This window comes from Atractosteus spatula (genome assembly GCF_055471065.1).
Source record: "Atractosteus spatula isolate fAtrSpa1 chromosome 10 unlocalized genomic scaffold, fAtrSpa1.hap1 SUPER_10_unloc_2, whole genome shotgun sequence".
NCBI classification, from domain to species: Eukaryota; Metazoa; Chordata; class Actinopteri; order Semionotiformes; family Lepisosteidae; genus Atractosteus; species Atractosteus spatula.
Window position 1 is genome coordinate 554,162 of NW_028296622.1, and position 23,831 is coordinate 577,992.

The 23,831-nt window shown below is 46.7% G+C and overlaps 1 protein-coding gene across 1 annotated transcript; it reads right to left on the minus strand.

Annotated features, from left to right (window-relative positions):
* Positions 1–3,215: 3,215 nt before the first annotated feature.
* On the minus strand, positions 3,216–7,309 carry LOC148812553 (GTPase IMAP family member 9-like). The gene is made up of 3 exons (XM_088908578.1): positions 7,260–7,309; positions 5,005–5,997; positions 3,216–4,405 (listed from the first exon to the last, which is right to left on the minus strand). Exons 1-3 carry the CDS (start codon positions 7,288–7,290, stop codon positions 4,290–4,292), a joined length of 1,140 nt encoding a protein of 379 aa, XP_088764704.1. The 5' UTR covers positions 7,291–7,309; the 3' UTR covers positions 3,216–4,289.
* Positions 7,310–23,831: the final 16,522 nt, after the last annotated feature.

The following is a 23,831-nucleotide window of genomic DNA, read 5'->3' on the forward strand; positions in this document are numbered from 1 at the left end:
ATATTGCGTATAACAGGGATGCTGGCCGCTGGGGCTAAAGAAAGTGTTCTCTAGCTCAGCTGGCAAGACCTGGGTTCAAGCCATTGCAGTGAGGCATGAACTAGGGTGGGAGCAGCGAGGGGCACAAGCCCTAGAACCCGAATCCGTTACAATAACAAAAGGACAGACAATGAAATAGGGGCTATTTTGAAGTTGCAAATGTGAGATATAAAGTCGTAATTACGAGATATAAAGTCGGAATTCTGAGTTTTTAAGTCGCAATTCTGAGATATCATAGCACGTTTGTTTTTATTCCTTGGTGAAAACGGGCTTCCACAGTTTCAAGTCTGCTCTGTGATGCTCCTATGGTATCACTGCCACCTGGCGCCACCTGGTCGAAAAGGAACACTACTAAACAGACTGATCGATAAATAATTCCTGACTCTTGCATAGCGCTGTTCTTGACACTTCACTCAAAGTGCTTTACAGGTAATGGGGATACCTAAAGACAGAAATGAATCTGATTTGTAAGTCAACACCCACGGGATCTTAAATGATTAAGTGTGTCTCCTGTTTTTAACCTTCCTTATGTTCAGACAATTAAGAGAAATACATTGACTTTAAGTCTCATAACGTGATTAAAAAATGAGGAAAACTGGCGCCAAAACCTGCTTCCGGCTCGTCCTCCGGATGCCGCTGCTGCGCCTGTTGCTAAGCGACGCTCCAAGTTTGAGCGCTCGAGCTCTTCTCAGTGCTGTTTTATTCCCAGGTGAGGAGCCGCTTCTTTCCTGGAAATCCAGGGAATGACTGCGAATCACCCGCCAGCTCCTTCCAGCGGGAATCTCCTGTGTGCTGGGAGGCTCTTCCCTGGTGTTTCTGCAGACGAGGGGAGTCTTGGTGAAAACGCTCCCTGTGCTGTGTGTGTTGTGGGCTGCCGGTGTCTCCAAGAGAAACGGGCTGTTTGTGTGGGAAGATGTTCTTTCCTCAGGAGGGGAAAAGTCTGTCTGGGGCTCAGCTGGAATAACCGAGCAGGAAGGAAAGTTCTGGAAGTGTGTCTCCTCTCCGCCTGCTCCAATCCCAGTGACGGCGACACGGGGACAGAACAGGAGTGATGAGCGAGTCTTCTTTCCTACACGGGGTATTAGTGGGGTTTTTTAGGAAACGGGACAGAGAGATAGAAAAGGACACCAATGGGAGAGAGTCCTGAAACTGACTGATGAATCTCTCAGTTCTTGTCTTGGTCCAGGATGTACCCAGTCCCAGTTTAAACTGGTTTACAATGTGGGACTTCTGCCCTGACAAGACCCTACATGTGTCTCCACAGGAAACAGGAGTCCTATAACGTGTTTTTAGACAGAAACCCGCCAGAACAGACACATTAGAAGCGACCTGGAGGAGAGGTCAGAGCGGGGAGAGTCTCTGGACGAGTATAAAAACTGGGAACTTCACTTTTTACAGCAACACTTTCTAATTAAAGTGTCCCGTTACTTCACTCTCAAGAAAACAATTTAAAATAACAGAAATGCAGTAGTCCCATTTTATTAGAAAAGGATTTGATCTCCTGACTGTTACTCTCACTAATATAATACTGTCTGTGTTGTTATCAGTTACAGTTACTCCGACGCCGGGACTCATTACAGCTCATGACATTAATTACAGTTAATTAACTCTTTATCCTGAGTGTCTTCAGTCGTGAACAGGGGTTCTTCCAGTTTCCATGTGCTGTATCCAGTATGGGGTCGCGTCTTTCACACTAATGAAATGTAAAGAATGAAAACTCATTGAAATGAATTTACTAGATAAACAGCGGAATTTATTCAAACGAGACTGTATTAATACGAGTGAAGTTTATATGTAAATATTTATTAATACCTCATATTGTATTTCGGTACCTCAGCAGATATATGAACCTGGTATTTTCACCCACGGCTGTTTAAATAAGTTCATGGAGGCAGGTAGTTCGCTCTAAGTGTAACCCTGTCTGAACGCTTCACCACAGCCGGTAATAGCTACTAGTTACGAACTACAATTCCCACAACCCCCCTGGGCAACTTCCTGCGGGCGTCTGCACCACAAGTCCCTCACAGCCTGGACATGGTGACGTCACGCAGATCCCTTCCTGTGCTGGCTGCAGTCAGAGACGCGTGCCGAGAATAAACTCACACTGGATCCCTTTTTTAAAAGTTTTTCTAAGAAGTTAGTAACTATATGGGAGCGTTTCCAGAGGTTCTTATAGAACAGGAGAACTGCAGCTGGTATCGCGGATCTTCCTCTCAGACTCGTACATCTTTACACTCATTACAGGTGATGTTACACTGTCCCGTTTAAAAACTGTCTCACACTCTGTAACACACACACGACTGAACAGGACAGTTCCCCACACTGCACCTACACTTCACCGAACTCACAACACTGTTACACACGAGTGTGTTTTTCTCTTTTCACTCCGCGCTTCTGAAAGCTTCTTCAATTAACCCTTTTTATTCTTTATAAATACAAGTATGATTAGTGCTGAATACAGGGAGGTACAGTATTATTTAGACTTTATAGAAAGCTGGTAGTTTACTGTAATAACTCCAGTAAAATATCCACAATTTGGTAGAAATAAAAGATTATTTGAATAGAAATACATTCAAAATAATGTATAACCTGTGTGTGTAGTGTGTATAATGATTATGAGCCCAGTCTGGACTGGTCAGAGGAGCACAAGGACAGAAGACTGGGGTTAACAGCACTGAGCTGGTCTGTGTCACCTGAAAGTGCCCAGTGTAGAGTCTCACTGCCCCTGACTCTGGAGTCCAGCCTCTCTGATGAGTCTCTGTTAGGCTTTACAGACTGCTGTGGTTAAAAAAGAAGAGAGAAAACACAACGTTTTGGTGCTCACACCTGAAGAAGGCCGAAACGTTGTGTTTTCTCTCTTCTTTTTTTCAGCATGGAATAAACCTATTGTTCCTTTGCAGCCTACGCATGCTGACGCAGCTACCCACCTGAATCACCTGATAGTGCCCAGTGTAGAGTCTCACTTCCCCTGACTCTGGAGCCCAGCCTCTCTGATGAGTCTCTATCAGGCTTTACAAACTGCTGGGGTTAACAGCACTGAGCTGGTCTGTATCACCTGATAGTGCCCAGTGTAAAGTCTCACTGCCCCTGACTCTGGAGTCCAGCCTCTCTGATGAGTCTCTTAAGAATATTGGTCCATTAAACTGATGAGGTATAAAAACAGGAGAAAGATCCTTATACACAAATACTTTTTAATAAACAGTGAAACTCAATAATCTCAATAATGTCTTCCAATTACTGTATATATATATAAAATCTCAACATTTCAATGCAGCACATAAAGTAATACTATTGTACTGTCCCTTCCGTTGGTAATGTTCGTCTTAAAATGTTCGTTGATAAAGCTGTGATTCACTTGACTAAAGTCAATAGAAAAACCTTCATCTGTAAATGTTTTCAAGGCACTTGGCAACACAACAATCACATCATTACACAATAATACTGGCAAAAGGAGCCTTCTTCAAGAGAAGTATTGAGCTAAGATACCGTCTCTGCCATGTTGGAGTCTCCACAGGAACAGGAAGTAGGATGAGGGAAGAGGGAGGGGTTTCAGATGGGAGGCTGCTGTGATTGGATACAAGCTGGGAGGGAGCAAAGCTGCTGTTATTGTTCTCTTTAAACAGAATTTATTTAATTTAGGTTAAATACATCAGAAACATAAATTCAGATGATTAGAGATTAAAGAATGTTTTAAGCAACACCTTCCCTCAATCATCTTCTGTGGCCTTTCTCTCATTGTGCTCCTTCTGCTTCTCATTCAAACTCCTGTATGTCTTGTATGTCTCTTCTGCTTCAGGGGACTGAAATAACAAACTACTGTACTGTATCTGTCTACAATTGAGTCTCTCTACTGTCTCTCTCAGCTCCTCAGACCTCCTGCAGATCCTGTGGTCCTGTCCTGCTGAAGTGAACTGTGTTGTTGACACACTGACCTGCTGGAGCGTTTCTGCCTCCTCTCTGGCCTTTTCCTCATAGCGCTGCCTGAGCTCCTCCATCTCCCTCCTGTGTGTCTCCTCTCTTTCTTCCCTCTCCCTCTTCTGCTCCTCTCCCAGTTCCTGCTTCTCTCTCTCCAGCCTCTCTCCCTCTCCCTCTCTCCTCAGCTCCTCCTCCAGTGCTCTCCTCCTCCCCTCATCCCTCTCCTCCCTCAGTCTCTCCTCCAGCTCTGCTATCCACTCCTCCAGCACTCTGATCTTCTCCTCTCATGTCTGGATCTCCTCCTCCATCCTGCGGAGGTAGTTCTGCAGCTCCTTCTAGTGCTCTCCTCGTCCCTCTGTTTCCTCTCCTCTCTCTTCCTCACGATCTGCAGTTGTCTCTGTCTGATCTGGGACTCGACCTCCTGGTTCAACTGCAGGGTCTCCTTCACTCACTGCAACAGGAGGAGAGACAGGAGCATCAGGGAGGTTAAACATGAGAGGAGATTAATATTAATTGATGGCCCTCTGTTCATTCAGACTTCTGCTCCTGTTCTGAGCTCTTCTGTCAGTGATACACTGAGGAGTTTCAGCTCTATTGGCATTTTAGACTCTTGAGCTCAGATCAAACGTAGAAAAGTATCATTCACTCAACAGATAATAATTTGTTCAATTACAGTAAAGTGGACTAAGTCACCTCTTGTTAGAGTTTCTAATGATCTGCTGATGGGCTCTTTCATCCATTCCTGTCCTGCTGGACTTCAGAGCTGCCTTTGACACTCTTGGTCAGACAGTCTTGAGGAACAGATCAGAGAGGTTGTTGGTGTGACTGAACTTCGCTGTGATGGATTAAATCTAATCTCAATGATAGAAAACAGTTCAAGTACAGCACAGAAGACCAGTTTAAGTTGGTAGATATCAGTGTGTTAGTAATACAGTACAGAGTGGAGCACAGTATGATTTTAATTCCTTATAGGACACCAGATGGTTGAATCCCTGGGTTTGATGACAAGTAAGATAAGTGACTCGGTTATACAGCATCAATCACACTCACTGGCAGGAGGAATCCACTCCACACTGTTCCTCTTCTTGACAGGCAGTCTGGGCTCCTCTGTCTCTTTCTCCAGCTCCCCTTCCTTCATTGTTTTTCTCATCTTCTCCTTCAGCTCCTCTTCTCTCCTGCTCCACTCCTCCTCCAACCTCTGTCTGAGCTCCTCTTCTCTCTCTCGCTCCCTTCTTTCATACTTCTGTCTCAGCTCCTCTGTCTCTCTCTGTCTCTCCTCCTCCCTCTGTCTCAGCTCCTCTGTCTCTCTCTGTCTCTCCTCTTCCCTCTGTCTCAGCTCCTCTATCTCTCTCTGTCTCTCCTCCAACCTCTGTCTCAGCTCCTCTGTCTCTCTCTGTCTCTCCTCCTTGCTCTGTTTCAAATAATCAAGTCTGATCCTCTCTTCCATTTCCTGATATGTCTCAGCAGTAAAGTGCCACCCACAGTTTCCTTCCATCATGTCCTCTATCTTCTCCAGCAGTTCTGTGACCTGAGTGCGGTCGCCCCTGTTCTTGTTGTTGAGAACATGATACCTGTTCCCACATTTCTCCACCAGCCACTGGAGCTCCTTCCCTCCTCTCTCAATGTGCTGCTCAATGGTTGTGTGTCTCAGTGTGTCCCCCCTGGTAAACAGCACTATTGTGTGTCTCCAGACTCTGTCAGTGAGGAGCTGCAGGTGTTCCTCCAATGTGTTCCTTTCTTCCTCTGTGAATGAGGAGTCTACAGGTATGGCCAGGACGAGAGCGTGGGGTCCTGGGAGGCACAGAGAGACACTGCGCACAACCTCCTTTTTGATAACTTCCTGTCTGACCTGCTGTGGATCCCAGCCTGGAGTGTCGACCACAGTGACCTGCCTCTTAGCTATTTCACCTTGACTTCTCACACAATGGTTCCTAGTCTGAAACTCCTCTCTGCCCAGGATGGTGTTTCCTGCTGAGCTCTTCCCAGACCATCGTTCCCCCAGCAGCACGATCCTGATCTCTGAGAGACGCTGTGGTGCCTCCCCTGTCAGAGAGAAAGATCACAGATTATTCTTCTTCAGAAACTGACCATTGATATTTCACAAATTCTTTTCATAGATCTCTTGTATACATTCAATTTCTGATAAGTTTAAATTAGTATTATTATTTGTATTACAGGTATTGTTTTACTTTTATCAGTTCTCTCTACAGAACATATTTCTTTTCTCATTAGATACTGGCATTTTATTAATTTCACTGTTGTTTCATGGGGTTTCATTCAATTTTGTAGAAAAACTAAATTGTTGAATATGAAAAGACCTCTTTGTCATACAGAACAGTCCTACTAGCACTAAGAGTCCACCTGTGATTCCTGTATTTATAGAACCTCTACACCTGCCAGTCTGAAGGGAGTGCACCACACTGACAGGCTGATGAAACTGAGTCTCTTTAGTCTGAAGGGAGTGTCCCACACTGACAGGCTGGAGGTACTGAGCCACATACATACAAAATATTCAAAATCCTCAGTGACGATTAGTGAACATTTAGATATTGATATTTCAGACATCCTCAGAATTAACATTGAAACACAAAGGACCACTAAGACTTAAAATCAAAAAGAGGGTTTGTGTTGTTGAAGCAGATACCCTGGCTTTTCTCCAGACACAGCTGGATGAGCTCCCCCAGTCAAGACATGAAGCTCTACTGTACACAGAGAGGGGTGGGTGTGGGGAACAAGCTGCCCAGCCATGTTGTTGAAGCCGATACCCTGGCTTCTCTCCAGACACAGCTGAATGAGCTCCTCCAGTCAGGACAGGAAAAACAGCTGCATGAGAACCTGGAATCACTACTAATTATGGACCAAATAAATTCCTCTGTTGTTCATCTGTACTTATTCCTCTCTGGTATTATCAACTGTACAATAAACACAGCCTCTGAGCAACAAACAGGAAACGATCATATCTGAGCATGTCTGAGCATCATGAATACTAATGGTGTGAATCCAATACCATCAGCAAACAGACAGGTTTTACATGAATCATTTTTGCCTTAAATAAACACTTTATTGAAATATTTAGTAAGTTCCAAACAGCTTGGGTTTTACAGTACCGATCTCTGATCCCTGACAAGAGAAAGTGAAAGTAAATCAGCTCCTGTCTCTCTCCTAGTTCAGACCCTGTGTGTTTAACAGACAGAACAAACTCTCAGCAGACAGGAAGAAACTTCTCCAGATGCTACTGTGCAGAGAAGAGACCCTCAGTGACTCCCTTACTGACACTCTCACAGTTAGAACAAAAGAAAACTCACCAGGGCTGAGCGCTGAGCTCTCAGAAGCCATCTCTCTCTCTTTCCTTCTCTTCCTGCTGATGTGGGGTGGGGGTTTCCTGTCCTCGCTGTGACACAGCTCTGGTGTCACCTAGTGGATTTATAAAGTTAATTACCAACTGAACCGGTTCATCATTAAGACCAAAATAAATCACCAGAATATCCAGGTCAACTCTTACCAGCAGTCAGGACACTGGGGTCCACACCCCTACTCTCACACACAGGGGTGATATTTCTTATAGTGAGAGTGCTGCTGGAAGAGGTGTTAGTGGGGCCAGCATGGGACACTCACCCTGCGGTCTGTGTGGGTTCTAATGCCCCAGTTTAGTGACAGGGACACTAGACTGTAAAAAGGTGCCATAAAGAATTATTATTATCATCTTGTACTTCCTTTATTCTGAGGACAGACATGTCAATAAAGGGGTACTTTAATGCTATTCTTATATTCCAGGGTTAGAAAGCTTCAGCATTGATGGGTGCATTTCAAACACAATAAAAGTAAAATGGACACAGTAACATGAAAACCTCAGTGTTCATCACAACACAGTGAAATTTCCAGGTCTGCACAGCGCCATGTTCTGTGATTCAGAACGAGGCAACAAACCTTCCAGTGAGGTGAAGCAGCCCTGTGACACTGTAAACAAGCTGGCTTGTAAAAATATCTCTTTTGATCCGATGGAAATAGTGCTCTCATCTTCCTGATGGTTTTACTGACAAACTCTACTTACTCTGCATGCAGAGTTGAAACATTTCTGCAGGGAAATGTCTGCTGAAAAACCTGTAATTATTCACTCGTACATCAGTAATTATGGAGACTAATGAGCAGGAAGGACCGCATTACATCAGCATTCGAGGTAACTGGAATGGGAGTTTGTGACAACATGGTGAATGACAGTACTTCCACAAAGTCCAAGTTATTGTGATTCATTTCAAAATATGTAGATTTTTTCTACATGATCAATGAATTTATTTTGTTACTGAGATTTCATGTCGGGCGATCTAGGCCTCAGAGAAGCAGTCAGGAGATGTGATGTAATGGCGCCCCCTCTTGACCACAGGGTGCCACAACAAGTGATGGTCAGAAAGCAGAAGGTTTTTTATTGCAAGAAGAAACAAAACAAGCAGAAAATAACATACAATACAAACAAGGACATATATAACATCACCAGGGCTAAATAAAACAGGAGCATTTCACAAAAAAAGATTATGTTTTCATTCAAGTTCCTACACATCTGGAGAAAATCTGGAGAAACAGCCTTATGCCTGTTTAAAATTCTGTGTCAGCAGGCTGCACAGGAACAAGTAAAGGTTTGGAAAGGACAAGACTAGAGACACAACGTTTCAGTTGTGAATCTTCAGTACAGTAGCAATACAGGTTCAGAACAGAGAAGTTCAGTTCAGTTTCTTGTCATCTGCACAAGTGCAATGAGATGCTTATTTGCATGTGTGCTCCTATACAAGACATCAAGGAAACACCAAAAACACAGAACAGCAGCAACAACAACAAGTTAAATAACATACAACTAGAGAATAAAACACATCAGTATGAGTGGTGTGGGTGGAGTTCAGTGATCTGACAGCTTGAGGGAAGAAGCTGTCTCTGAGTCTAGACATTTGTGCCTTTATGCTTTTATAACTCTCACCAGGGAGAAGGGAGGAGAACAGTGTGGAACCAGGATGACTGGTGTCCTTAACGATACTCCCAGCCTTCCTGAGACAGCGAGTAGTAAAAATGTCTGAAATAGAGGGAGCTGTACTCCAGTGATGGACTGGGCTGACCTGATCACCCCCTGTAACTCCTTCTAGTCAGACAACAAGCTGCTGCCAAACCACACTGTAATCCCACACCGGAGCCACTCTCAATAGCACACCTGTAACATGTGGTAAGGACAGCTGAAGACAGTCCAAATTTCGTCAGCTGTCTGAGGAAGTAAAGCACTGTTGTACCTTCTCAGTAGCTCCAGTTACATGCTGGGACCCTGTTGGCGATGAAGATACCCAGGAACTTAAACCTGCTAACCATCTCTACAGCCACCCCATTGATGTGAAGAAGGGTGTGGTCCCCACCCTGCTTTCTGAAATCAATGACCAGCTCTTTCGTTTCGCTAACATTGAGAGAGGTTATTGTCAGTGCACCACTCCCCCAGGTTCCTGACTCATCCCTGTAGGCTGTCTCCTTATTAACAGTGATTCGGCCAGTGAATGTAGTGTCATCAGCATATTTGAAGATAGAAGAGGAGCTGTGTCTGGCCACACAATCGTGGGTAAACAAGGAAAACAGCAGGAGGTAAGCACACAGCCCTGAGGGACACCTATATTGATAGTCAGTTTGGAAGAAAGCTGTCCATCTACCCTCACAGTCTGTGTTCTGCTGGTCAGGAAACCCATAATCCCCTTGCACAGAGAGGTGCCGATGCCCAGGTCATTAAGCTTCCTGACCAGTCTGGAAGGAGCTACTGTGTTAAAGGCAGAGCTGTAATCAATGAATAGAATTCCGACGTATGTGTCTTTGTCAGCCAAGTGAACCAGGGCAGTGTGAAGAGCCAGGAAAATAGCGTCGTCAGTGGACCTGTTGCACCATATGCAAACTGCAGGGGGTCTAAGCACTCAGGTACAAGTGTGTTAATGTGCCTCATGAGCAGCCTTTCAAATCACTTCATTATGGTGGATGTGAATGCTACTGGCCTGTAATCATTAAAACAGGAGTATTTTTCTTTGGCACTGGAATAATGGTAGTTTTCTTAAAACACATGGGAATAGAAGATTGTAAAAGTGAAAGATTAAAAATATCCATAAACACCGTGGCCAGCTGGTCCGCACAGGACTGCTAGCTTACAGCTTCTGCTTGTGAGCTGGCAGGAGAAGCACTAACAGATGATCTGACTGTCTGAAGAGTGGGTGGGGGATGGAGCGGTAGGCATCTTTGATAGAGGTGTATCAGTGATCGAGAGTATCTGCACCCCTTGCTGGGCAGGAGACATGCTGGTAAGATTTCAGAAGAACCTTCCACAGGTTGATCTGATTAAAGTCTCCCGCAACAACAGATACAGCATCAGGGTAATTGTTTCACAGCTGTTAATGTTGGCATATAATACACTGAGTCTGTCCTGCATCACATGTATCTGTACTGTATACTGTATATGAGCTGGGAGACCCCAGTAGTGTGTCTGTCCTGCAGAGGTCTCCACACCTCTCACAGCGTTGTCGTTTCTGTGAAAGGTTGTCGTTTCTCAGAACCATGAGTGTGTTTACTCTTCATAAGAACCTCTGTAGCTGCCATTTTGTTTGTCATTTTGTGCTCTTTTCCTAACAGCTGGTGGCTTTCTCATTTATAAGCACACACAACCGAACAGGAGACACAGTGAGAGAGACAAGATCACAGAGAATCTCTCAGTAAACACACACACAAGAAGACAGGAGACAATGTGAGAGAGAGGAGATCACAGAGAATCCCTCAGTTATATACATAAACAACAGGACAGGAGACACAGGGAGAGAAAGGAGATCACAGAGAGTCCCTCAGTAATATATATAAACAGGACAGGAGACACAGTGAGAGAGAGGAGATCACAGAGAATCCCTCAGTAATAAACACACACAACAGGACAGGAGACACAGTGAGAGAGAATAGATCACAGAGAATCCCTCAGTAATATGCATAAACAACAGGACAGGAGACACAGTGAGAGAGAATAGATCACAGAATCCCTCAGTAAAAAACACACACAACTGGATATGAGACACAGTGAGAGAGAGGAGATCACACAGAATCCCTCAGTAAAAAATGAAATCCCAGCTCACCAAAATAATCACGGACACGTCGTCGACAGACAATTTCCCCGCAAAGACAGAGGAGCATGAAGCAGCGACATTAAGCGACTCTAACTTGGCGGCACCTTTCAAAATAAAAATCCCCCAAAACTGCCGTGTCCGTGATTATTCTGGTGAGCAGGGATTTCAGAAGTGATCTTTTCGTGAGAGTTTTTACTTTAAACAACCGCTCGAGTTTTCCAGAATCCTTTTCGTGAAATGCTTTGACAACTGCGATGATCTTCGTGTTCATAGTGCAGGCTGTGTTACACCATGATCACACTGCGTGTCAATGCATGGGGGTGAATACTTATGCATTCAGTTATTTTCTGTTTTTGTTTTTCATTAATTTAGTAAAAAGTCTGGATTTTTTTTCGCTTTGACATTATAGAGGACTTTTTGTTGATGGGTGGCAAACATTCTCAGTTAAATCCATCATGGTTCCATGCTGTAACTTCATGAAATGTGAAAAAGTCCAAGGGGGCTGTAGACTTTCTATAGACACTATATTACTGAGGGATGCTCTGTGTCTCCTGTCCTGTTAGTTAGAGTGCTGATTACTGAGTGATTCACTGTGATCTCTGTGATCTCCTTTCTCACTGTGTCTCCTGTCCTCTTGTGTGTTTTTATTACTGAGGGATTCTCTGTAATCTCCTCTCTCTCTCACTGTGTTTCCTGTCCTCTTGAGTGTGTTTATGACTGAGGGATTCTCTGTGATCTTCTGTCTCACACTGTGTCTCCTGTCCTCTTGTGTGTGTTTTTTACTGAGGGAATCTCTGATCTCCTCTCTCTCAATGTGTCTCCTGTCCTCTTGTGTGTTTATGACTGAGGGGTCCTCTGTGATCTCTTCTCTCTCACAGTGTCTCCTGTCCTGTTGTGTGTGTTTATAACTGAGGGATTCTCTGTGATCTCTTCTCTCCCACTGTGTCTCTTGTCCTGTTGTTTATGTATATTGCTGAGGGATTCTCTGTGATCTCCTCTCTCTCACTGTGTCTCCTGGCCAGCTGGGTGTGTTTATTACTGAGGGAATCTTTGTGATTTCCTCTCTCTTACTGTGTCTCCTGTCCTGTTGTGTGTGTTTATGACGGAGGGATATTCTCTGTGATCTCATCTCTCTCAATGTGTCTCCTGTCCTCTTGTGTGTTTTTTTACTGAGGGGTCCTCTGTGATCTCCTCTCTCTCACTCTGTCTCCTGTCCTGTTTATGTATATTACTGAAGGACTCTCTGTGATCTCCTTTCTCTCCCTGTGTCTCCTGTCCTGTTGTTTATGTATATAACTGAGGGATTCTCTGTGATCTCCTCTCTCTCACATTGTCTCCTGTCTTCTTATGTGTGTGTTTACTGAGAGATTCTCTGTGATCTTGTCTCTCTCACTGTGTCTCCTGTTCGGTTGTGTGTGCTTATAACTGAGAAAGCTACCAGCTGTTAGAAAAAGAGCACAAAATGACAAACAAAATGGCAGCCACAGAGGTTCTTATGAAGAGTAAACACACTCATGGTTCTGAGAAATGACAACCTTTCTCAGAAACGACAACGCTGTGAGAGGTGTGGAGACGTGCAGTAACACAGAAACACAGGTCTGCAGGTCACAGTACAGCAGAAATAGCCCACAGAAACCACAGAGAGACGTGCTGCACAATGTGCTTCCCTTACACTGAGAATGAAAGTGAAACAGGAGTGGTGTGTGACAACTTTTCTTTTCTTAAAATGTTAAGTGTTGCTTACAGATGTTTAACTGGTGTCCTGTGTACAGTGAGCAGGAGATGGTCTTGGGCAGTTTCATATTGAGCTCAATACACACAGTGACACAGAGCTGGGACTGTCCTGCAGGACAGACACATTGCTTGGGTCTCTCAGCTCTTATATACAGTACAGATACATGTGATAGAGGAGACAGTCAGTGCATATTCAGGCTGTATTGAGCTCAGTACACCAAGTAACACAGAGCTGGGACTGTCCTGCAGGACAGACACACTGGTCTCCCAGCTCTGATATACAGTACAGATACATGTCATACAAGAGACAGTCAGTGCAGATTCAGGCTGTATTGAGCTCAATACAGATAGTGACACAGAGATAGGACTGTCCTGCAGGACAGGCTCAGTGTATTATATGCCAACATTAACAGCTGTGAAACATTTACCCTGATGCTGTATCTGTTGTTGCGGAAGACTTTAATCAGGTCAACCTGTGGAAGGTTCTTCTGAAATTTTACCAGCATGTCTCCTGCCCAGCAAGGGGTGCAGATACTCTCGATCACTGATACACCTCTATCAAAGATGCCTACCGCTCCATCCCCCACCCACTCTTCAGACAGTCAGATCATCTGTCGGTGCTTCTCTGACATTTACTTTTTTCGAGAAATGGGCACACAGATAACTGGTAACAGATAAAGGAGCTATATCACCCTGCAACTCCCAGCTGGCAGCCCACTGGAGCTCAGCAGTGGGGCCAGCAGGGGGCACTAACCCTGCGGTCCATTTGGGTCCTCATGTCCCAGTATAGTGACGGGGACACTAGAGTGTAATAAGACTGTCCTTCAGATGACATGTAAAACTCAGGTCCTGACTCTCTGTGGTCAATACAAATCCCAGGGTGTTTCACAAGAAGAGTAGGGGTGTTACCCCAGTGTCCTGGCCAAATTTCCCCTTGGCCTTTACCCATCATGGCCTCCTGGTAACCCCCATCTCCGAACTGGCTTCATCTTTCTGCTCTCCTCCCCACTGAGAGCTGATATGTGGGGAGAGGACTGGGGCATCATTCACGGTGGGGCTGCACACTGGTGGCGGTAGTGGGATCCCCATGACAATTGAAATGGAAATCTAATAAGTAAATTGATTCTTAAAATGTAGAGAGCTTTAGGAAAATATATAACAAGGATGTAACTGCTGTGCTACGTGCAGATTTTTTGAAGACAGTGCGTCAACAAAGTACGCACTGTCTAGGTTCCTTTTAGAAGACAGTGTATCAAAACAGTATGTACTGTCTGGGTCATTAGATTAGCCGAACGTAACTGATAAGCTTTGGAAAAAATCTATTGGTGCTTCTTCTTTTGTTTTTATGATGTAATCTGTTTTGTCCTAAGGAAAGGAGAAGTATTAGAAGGGACAAAGTGCTGAACTTTCCCTTACATTGCAACATCTTATAAAATCCTGTACTGCTTGCAATGAATTGAGTCTCTGACGCACGCTGCAGAGTGACAGCAGGGCTCCCATATTGCAATATGAATAAAGACCTTACTGAGTGAATGAGAATACCTCTCCTGGCTTTTCTTTGATAAAATTCCACAACAATTTGGGGGCTCGTCCGGGATAGCCCTTGGCCGGGGACGGTGAGTTAAGCAGAGAGTGTAACGCTTACCGCCGACAGGTACTGTGTAACAGCCGGCTTACCAGAGCGGTGATGTCGCTGCCCTTCCCTGTGATAGCAGGACTACAGCTACTGGGCTGTAGAGAGATCTCTCTTTAGCTCACTGGGCTGGGTCCCTGTTGAGTGATGCGGGAGTCCCGGGTTTGAGCCCCCGACGGTGGGGGGCCGACCTAATGCGGCAAGGGCGCCCACCTGAACCCCGTTGTCTTACATCAGCTTTCACTTCTCTGCACAGACGGGTGATGGCTTTTTCCCATATTGCAATATGAATAAAGACCTTACTGAGTGAATGAGAATACCTCTCCTGGCTCTTCTTTGATAAAATTTGAAAAGCGAGCCACAGGGGTGTTCTCTTCGATAAGTCAGGGACCCGGCGAGTCTGGGACATGTGAAACGAACATATCTTAACACAGACGTGTGGTTTTGCTCTGCGGAGTAGTTAATGTGATAGTGTTCTAGAAACAGTAAGGCATTGTCGGGGTTAGCCGATGAAAAGGAAGTGAATGAAGATACTTCCACTGTAATAAAACAAATTTACTTGAGTGTGTTAAAACCTGATGTTGCCAAGAATGTACAACTATGCTTTCCTGATATTACGGACAGCGGAGACAATGGGCAATGCGAGCTCTAAAGGCAAAGCTGGGCTGAGCGGTCCATCAAAGTACAAAAGACAAATTCAGAGAAAAAAGGAAAAAAAAGAAAAAGCAGGAGTAGGTGGGTTCCCACTAAGCCCAGGTTAGAGTCCCGGCAGAAGAAAAATATTTTTATGTTCATGAACTGGTAATAGGTGTAAGGGAACTTGCACATAATTTATATATGATAATTAAGGGCCCATAACTATGAAGGATCTTTGTAAGTGGTCAGAATTGGCAGGGGAAAGTGGAATTAGGAAAAGAAGTTTCCTGAAGATGAGATGACAGGGATAAAATAGAAATGTTAAGGGGAAACTTAGAAGAGAAGGAGAAGAAAGGAAAGAAAGTGAATTGGAAAACTTATGTAATGGAAAGAGGAATCACAGAAATGATGGGAAGCTTCAAAATAAGACTAGTCTTGAAATTAAAGAACAGCAAGCTGTGACTAAAGTCATGGCCATGCGTACTAGAAAGAAAAAGTCTCCACCGAAATTAGAAAGTGGTCCGGAGCCAAAGCCTTTTCACTTGTTCGTGAAATGCCAATGTGCACTTTTCCAGGTCCAGAAGGAACTCCAGCATATATACATTGACCTTGGTCTCCTAGTGAATTATTTGCATTAGTCAAGTCTTTTCCTAAATTGCCTGATGATCGTAAAGAATTTAGAAGAAATAAAGCCTTGTTCTTGATTGTCTTAAGCCTAATTACAGTGACATAACCTTGTTGCTAGATCATATTGTTCCTAAAGGTTTACAACGTCCTCTAAAAAGGAGGAGGCAGATTGGCGGATACATGACCCACATGATGAAGAAGTATCCATCTAAATTAAACCAAACGGACATGGAGAGGAAAAGTTAGGCGGCCGCTTCTAAAAAGAGGTAAGGACTCCTCTTTTCTAAAAAGCCCCTTGTCCTCTCCATGTTGCTGTGGTGGGTTCAGGGTTATTCTGAAGCTGAGGTGAGTAGAACAGAAAAATGAGTTTATGGTGTATGTGTTTGTAGATGCCTGTTTTGTGAAGGTGGGGTAGAAAAAGAGGGATTGCTGAAGGAATAGCGTCTCGCCCTGCCCATGCGGTAAAACCGGGTGTTGTATCCTGGTCAGGTGTTGCATCCTGATACGCGGAAAAATCCAGGTGTTGTATCCTGGTACACGACTGCAGTAAGGCTGAGGGTAGTAACTCAAAATGTACTCGCAGAAGAGCCGAGTCTGGTAACTCGATTCATGTGTGTTATTAAAGCCAGGATTTGGAACCTGGACATTGTTCCAGAATTGTGATAGTTCGTCAGTTTGTCTCAACTGGGGGATTCCGCGGGACGCATGGGAGACGAGAAAATGGTTTGGTGTAAAAAAAAAAGAAATTATATTAATGGAAAGTGAAACTTAAAAAAGAAATATGGACAGAATTTAGTCTGAACAAGAATGTAGAAAAGTGTATGAACATTGGGATAAAAATAAACAGATAAGGGTTTTATTTTAGAGGAATATTTGAGAATTCAACAGAATATCATAGATGAGATGCAAAAATCCCTGACGGAAAAGCTAAAAGCAATGGCCTAACGAAACGAAGTTATATATGCAGAAAAAGAAAAAGCAAAAGAAGAAATAGAACGCCTTAAGAGAGAATCTGGGAGAAGGGTGGGAATTAGTGTGGAGATTTTTGAAAGAGCATTACCCACTGAAAACTGATTGGAGAAAAGTAACAGCATGTAAGCAGAAGAAAGTGAGGATGTTTCAGATTTTACAGAAATGTTTATAGCTTTATGGATAGTATACTCGGGGTTAGCCGATGAAAAGGAAGTGAATGAAGATACTTACACAGTAATAAAACAAATTTTCTTGAGTGGGTTAAAACCTGATGTTGCCAAGAATGTACAACTATGCTTTCCTGATATCACAGAGAGCGGAGACAGATTTGATTAAATAACTCACGAAGCATGTATGCAGAAGTGGGAGTGCTGCAAATGGTAGGTAAAAAGACTCCCAAGGAGGAGAAAAAGGAGCCGCCAGTTTGTCGCAATTATTGTGCGACTTTAATATTATACCAAGATATAAGACCCCTTCAAAAAAAAAAGGGGAACTGGGATAAATCTCCTGATTGGGCATATCCAGATGGGGGAAAAGGGGGACAAAACCCCAAAGATAAAACTACTAATAAGGTGGTGTGCAATTAAAAAAACTGTGTTTTTTTGAGAAATTGTAAGAAAAGAGGCTTGATTTCACAATTAAAGAACATGTCAGAAGCTGTAACGTGAACTAATAGATTTAATCTAGTAAGCCCCTTTGTAGCCTTCCTAAGTTTATCTCAGGATTTAAATAAAAGTGAAATAATCTTACAGTGTGCAGTAACTGGGGGACACAGGAGCACAGCTGTCCTGTTTTTAGACTTAAACAGCATAAAGATGTGATATAAAGTTTTCTAACGGGTAACAGGAGGCTACAGGAGAAGGGGGTCAATGGTTGTGTTTAAAGCAAATATAAGCTGTCACAGTATGCTTGGGAAAAGATGTACAGTTTCAACTACTGATGTGGGTGGGGGACACCCCAGACCTATTGGGCTGGGATACCCTGCAGCATTTATAAGGAATTCCTGTATGAAATAGCATTTATGTAAACTAACTCAATAGAGTTATGTGATATTGTGATTGTTTTACCTAATGAGGGAATCCATAAGGCCGGGCTACTCCAAGTATTAGATCTTCAGACGGGAAAAAAGGGGTATAAAACCAACTACATGATAAAGCCAGGGTAAATGCCTTCTCAGAATGAGCTTGTCTGGTGACGTATTGGCTTAAGGGGGGTAGTGCAGTCCAAAGACAAAATTGCCTTGACCCCAGCAGCAGAAACCATTTTTAATGTTTTGAAACAAGCTTTCTTGCAGGCACTGGCCCTGGACTGGATTCCCTCAGACGGATCATCTGTATGTAATCTGTCTGTAAGTGAAAGAAATGGGTTGTGAGCTGTTGTGCTGGTGCAGGAGCATGGAGATAGGCATCGTCTGGTGGGTTATTATTATTCAGGACCCCTTGATGCGGTGGCCAAGGAGCCGTGTTTATGTGTTGTGCAGGCTACCTGCCTGGCTGTATAAACTGTGAATAATCTGGTGTAGAACTAGCTGACCGAATGAAAAGATTTAATTGAAACTTGTAAATATGCTAAATGGAAAATTGTAGCGATTTATATAGACTCTATATATACATTTGGTGTATGCCACAATTTTGGATGGCAGTGGAGGAATAGGGATTTCCTCAACACGGCAGGGACTCCAGTTAAGAATGTTGGGTTTGTCTCTGAACTGTTAGAAGCTTTGCAGCTACTGACTGAAGTAGCTGTGGTAAAGTGTAAGTCACATAATAAAGAAATGTTTCCAGTAACTCGAGGGAACAACTTTGCAGATGCAGCTGTCAGGTGAGCAGTACTTGTAGAATAGGAGTCTGAGACCCCTGTGAAACCTCTGTTGGTGAAAAGGGGACAGGATATTCAGGCTGAGGCCTCTAAAGCAGAGAAAAGGACATGGTTAGAAAAGAATGTGGGGCTGCATGACGATTGGCTGTGGTGCTGCCAGCACACTGGACGCCCTGCATGCCCTCACAGCCTAATGCCCTTTGTAGCTCGAAAAATGCACTCTGTCGGACACCTGGGTGTGAGTCAAATGGTGTGCCGGTTACCCGAAGCTGGGTGGGGACCGGGTTTGAAGCATTAGCCACGTATGTGGTATCTCAATGTGACGCTTATCAAGGGAACTCAATTACAGTTCAGGTGCGGGTGCTACAGCTCAAAAGGCCTGCTCCTGAGGAACCTTTCATGCACTGGCAAATTGACAATTGTAAAGGGAAACCTTGGCTCTTATAATCTGTTTTCCCAGTGGGTTGCTGCCACTGCCTCTGTGACTACCAAATACTTGACGACAGAGATTTTTTTTTTCTTATAAAATATACTTTAATCAGAAAAAAAAACATCGCAAAAGTAAACATCTCACACATTAACTCTCCATGTAGTAAAAACAACGGCGGAATGGCGGTGATTGTCCGTTATCAATCATTGCAAGTGTGGGCGGATTTGCGCTATTATGAGAGTCCCTCCAAACCCTACCACTTGCTGTTGTCCATTAATCCCTGTACAGGGCCCAAAGTCCTTCACCCTCCTCCTGAGGTCCGCCAGGATCCTCTCCTCCAGCTCCCTCGCTCCCCACTTGATGTTGTGCTGGATAAGATTCTGCCCCACACCGCCTTGGCGAAGGGGTAGCTCCAGAACATGTGCTCCTGAGTCTCCTCGACGAAACACGTGTCCCGGGGGCCATGCGGGTTCCTGGTAAGCGAGTGTCTGTAGATGACCTCTCTGGTGGCCAGTCTCTTGTGTACGGCCATCCAGTTGAGGTCCTTCAGTTGATTGTCCAGTTCTTTAGGCTGCGTTCTTTCCCAAACTTGTCTGGGAACTTGCAGCCTTTCGTCGGCGACCAGATGCCCCCTCACCTCTTTGTACAGAGCTCTGTGGTTGGTGCAGAGCTCCGGCTGTCTCGTGGCCTCGTACCTCCTGCTCCACTTGACAGCGTGGGTGTAGAACTTCGGTCGCCTCTCTGCCTTGGGTCCAGTGTTTGACCACTGGACCAAGTGCCTCATCGGGACGGAGAGCCACAGCCTGACAAAGTACTGGTACTTGTGGCCGATGGGCTCCCGCAGCGCCCGACAGAGGTTGCAGAAAAAGATGCAGTCGAGTTTCAGGAGGAAATGTGGGACATCTCGACCCCCTTCGTTGACCGGCTGACACATCCGGTTTCTCGTGATGTACTCGTACTTGCCACCCCAGACGAAGCCGAAGATCATCCCTTGCAGCGCTCGTCTGAGTCTGGCCGGCAGCGGGTACACCACCGCCAGGTAAACCAAAGCCGGCAGGATGTCTGCTTTCAACACCATCACTTTCCCTGTGTAAGACAGCGACCGCGTTTTCCACAGACCCAGCTTCGCGTTCACCTTGGCGATCCTCTCGGTCCAGTTGTTGGTCTCATTGTCCTGGCTCTGGAAGGATACCCCAAGTATTTTGAGGGGCTCCGTGCATAGCTCGAGACCCTCGGGCGCCGTCGTCCTGTGCTTCCAGGGCCCGAAGAACTTCAGTTTGCTCTTTTGGCGGTTGAGCTTCGACCCCGAGGCTCTGGAGTATTGCTCCATGACCTGCAGGGCCCTCCTCAACCCCCTGTCCGACCTCAGGAACAGCGTCGTGTCGTCGGCGTACTGGGAGATCTTCAGGGTTTCCCCCGCGCCTCCCGGTATCTCCAGGCCGTCGATGACAGGGTCCCGTCTCACCGCCTCTGCTAAGGGCTCTGTGAAGATAACATAGAGAAGGGGTGAAAGGGGGCAGCCCTGTCGTACTCCGGATTCCTGGGGAATGAAATCCCCCAGGTTTCCATTCACGTTCACTCTGCTGCCCACGTCAGAGTACAGAATCTGAATCCAGCGACTGAAACTCTCTCCGAAACCGAAGCGTTCCAGCACCCTGAACAAATAGCTGTGGTTCACTCTGTCGAAGGCTTTCTCCTGGTCCAGGCTGACCACCATCATGGGCACGTTCCGGTCCTCGGCCCAGGCGATGGCGTCTCTGGTCAGCTGGAGGTTCCAGCTGACGGATTGCCCCTCCACCCCACCCGTCTGGTCGCTGTGGATGATGTGGGGGAGGGCGGTTCTCAGTCTGCCGGTCAGGAGCTTGGACAGGATCTTTACGTCCACGCAGAGCATCGTGATCGGCCTCCAGTTTTTGAGGTCTGCGGCGTCTTCTCCCTTGAAGAGCATGGAGATGACGCCCTCCCTCATGGTGTCTCCGAGTTTCCCCCGGTGGAAGATCTCCTGCGCCACTTCCACCAGATCTGCTGCCAGGGTGTCCCAGAAGCAGGTGTAGAATTCCTTGGGGAGTCCGTCTGGCCCCGGCACCTTGCCATTCTCCATGGACAAGAGCGCCGCCTTCAGCTCCTCGGCCGTGATCGGACCCTCCAAGTCCTCCCTCACCTCCTCCGGTAATCGTGCCTTCAGCCCCTCCAGAAAAGCATCGCCTGCCTCCACCTCCGTCTGCTTTTCTGAAAAGAGCTCCGTGTAGAAAGCGGTGGCCGCTTCTACTTTGTCGCTCTCATCCAGCACTTCCTCTCCATCTCCCCGTCTCAGGCTGTGGATCACCCTCTTTTTCTGGCCTCCTCGGACCTGATTGAAGAAATAGGAGGAACAGGTTTCATTATTTTCATAATGCTCCTGTTGTGCCTTGACCAGGAAAGCCTTGGCTTTCTCGGTGTGCAGTTTGCGGAGCCTCTCCTTCAGGTCCCGTGCCCGGGCTGAATTGAAGGCTCCTCCCCCGTTAGCCGAGCTGTACTCCTCCTCGAGTTGTCTCTGGAGTCGTGCAGCTTCCATCCTCTCCCTGGCCGCTTTCCGTCTGCAGTACGTCTGCGCCAGGGTTCGGGTCCTGTCCTTCACCGACTCCCACCATTCCACCACGGAGCTGTAGCCGTCCCTCAGATCGACCCAGCTCGCGTAGTCTTTCCGGAACAGTGACCTGAAGTCATCTTCCTCCAGTATCTCCCGGTTCAGCTTCCAGTACCCACGACCGAATGCCGGCAGGCTGGTGTTAGCCACCACCGTCAAGCGTTCGTGGTCGGAATATCACGCCGGGGACACCGTCGCCGACTCCAGGGAGCAGGTCGTGTACAGGAAGATGTAGTCCAGGCGGCTGCACACTCCCCGGGAGTTTTTCCAAGTCGTTCCGGCGTCGTTAGGGCGGCACCGTCTGAAGCCGTCTACCAGGGAGAACTGCTTGAGTAGCGACTCCAGCTCTGCCGAGCTAGCGTCGCTCCCCTTCTCCCGGTCGACGTTGAAGTCCCCGCCGAGCACCACCTGTCTGTTGGTGGTGCAGCAGCTGGCCAGGTCAGCAAACACTTCCTTCCGGATAGAGGGTTCCGTTGGAGCATAGACGTTAATTGCTCTTAACTTCTGCCCCCTCCAGTCGATGTCTGCGACCAGGATCCGGCCCTGCACCACCGAGAAGGAGGAAACCAGCGTCATCTCTGGGTTTCCGAGGAGGATTCCCACTCCGGAAGAGTGGACCCCTCCTACGCTCCAGCATGATTCTCCCTTCGTCCATTCCCTGGTGAATGTCAGCTTGTCGCTTTCATCCTTCAGGTGGACCTCCTGTAAGAAACAGACTGAGAAAGACTTTGAGGCCAGATCATGAAAGACTCCCCGTCTTTTCACCGGGTCTCTCAGCCCTCTCAAGTTAGTTGCTAGGAAGGTAAGTTTCACAGTCACGATTAAACTAGTGAAAGTTAAACCTCTTCTCTGTGCTTACAGTTGAAACTTGGGAGTCTACATCTGGGCACTGTTTAGCCTAGATGTAACTCCTCTCGTTCGGGTCCTGGGGGGAATATGCTGGGCTCCCTCCAGGTCTCGCAGGGGACTGAAAGGTAAACATGCTGGACAGGTCCAGTCCTACCATCAGTCCCGGCTCCAGGGCGGCTTCGAAGTAATCCTCGTCTTCCTCGAGGATACTCTTCGCCACCGCTTCGGAAAGGCTCTTTTCTTCCCTTTTTCCAGGAGTTTCGGGGACCTCCAGTTGCTCCTGGGCTTCGGGGGAGGGGGGCTCCATTTCCTGGGCTGCCTCTTCCTGTTGTTCCTGGGCCTCGGGGGGGGGGGGGTTCCGACTTCCTGTGCTGCCTCTTCCTGTTGCCCCTGGACCTCGGGGGAGGGGGTTACCTCTTCCTGGGCTGCCTCCTCCTGTTGTCCGTAGGACTCGGGGGAGGGGGGTTCCGTTTCCTGGGTTGTTACTTCCTGTTGTCCTTGGGCCTCGGGGGGGAGGGTTTCCATTTCCTGGGCCGTCTCCTCCGGTTGTTCCTGGGCCTCGAGGGAAGAAAGTTCCGTTTCCTCTAGGGCGAGGAAACGGTTCTCCCTTACCACTTTTTTTTTCTGTCCTTCCGAAGGTGGATCCGCCCTGCCTCTCTTCTCCCGCTTTCGCTTTCCCTTCTTGCTGGGAGTTATCCAGGGCCCTTCCTCCGGTCGGACATTTTGTCCATCTTCCTGGCGGCCATCTTGTGGCACCGGTGCGGCTGGGGGTGTGGCCTCGGCAGTTTCGGTTCTCTGCGGGGGAGGTGCGGGTTCTTAGTTCTCACCTCTCTCCCTTTGTCTTGAGACCGGTTTCTGCCGGCCGGCTTCCACCACCTGCGCAAACGAAGGTTTGCTTACCTTGCATTGGCGAAGGAGGTGTCCCTCGGCGCCGCATCCGTTGCACTTTTTGGCTGCCCTGCAGGTTTTTGCCAGGTGCCCCTCTTTGTTACAGTTGTGACATCTGACGATGTCACACGTGTTTGCCTTGTGGCCGGACTGTCTGCACTTCCTGCAGAAATCCGGCATTCTGGGGTAGTAAAGGTACCCCCTGTCGGCTCCGATGTTGAAGTGAGCCGGGGGGTGCTGGAAACCATCGACGCCCTCTGGGTCCTCTTTCTGGAGGACTCGGTACTGGCGTTTGCCGTACCAGACGCCGTCGTCCCTGATCTCTGTCGGTTTTCCCACCACAGTTACATACCTCCCTAGGAACGCTGTTACCAGTTCCGTCGGTACGTACGGGTTGTATGTGTGGACTGTTATGGTCCTCTGATTCGTCTTCCTCATAGACTCCGGCCTGAAATCAGAGAAACCGGGGTGCTTACCTTTTTCTCTGATCAGTCTCGTTGCCTTTTCATACGAGGCGTCCGTGGCCATGTAGGCCTCCATGTATCTCTC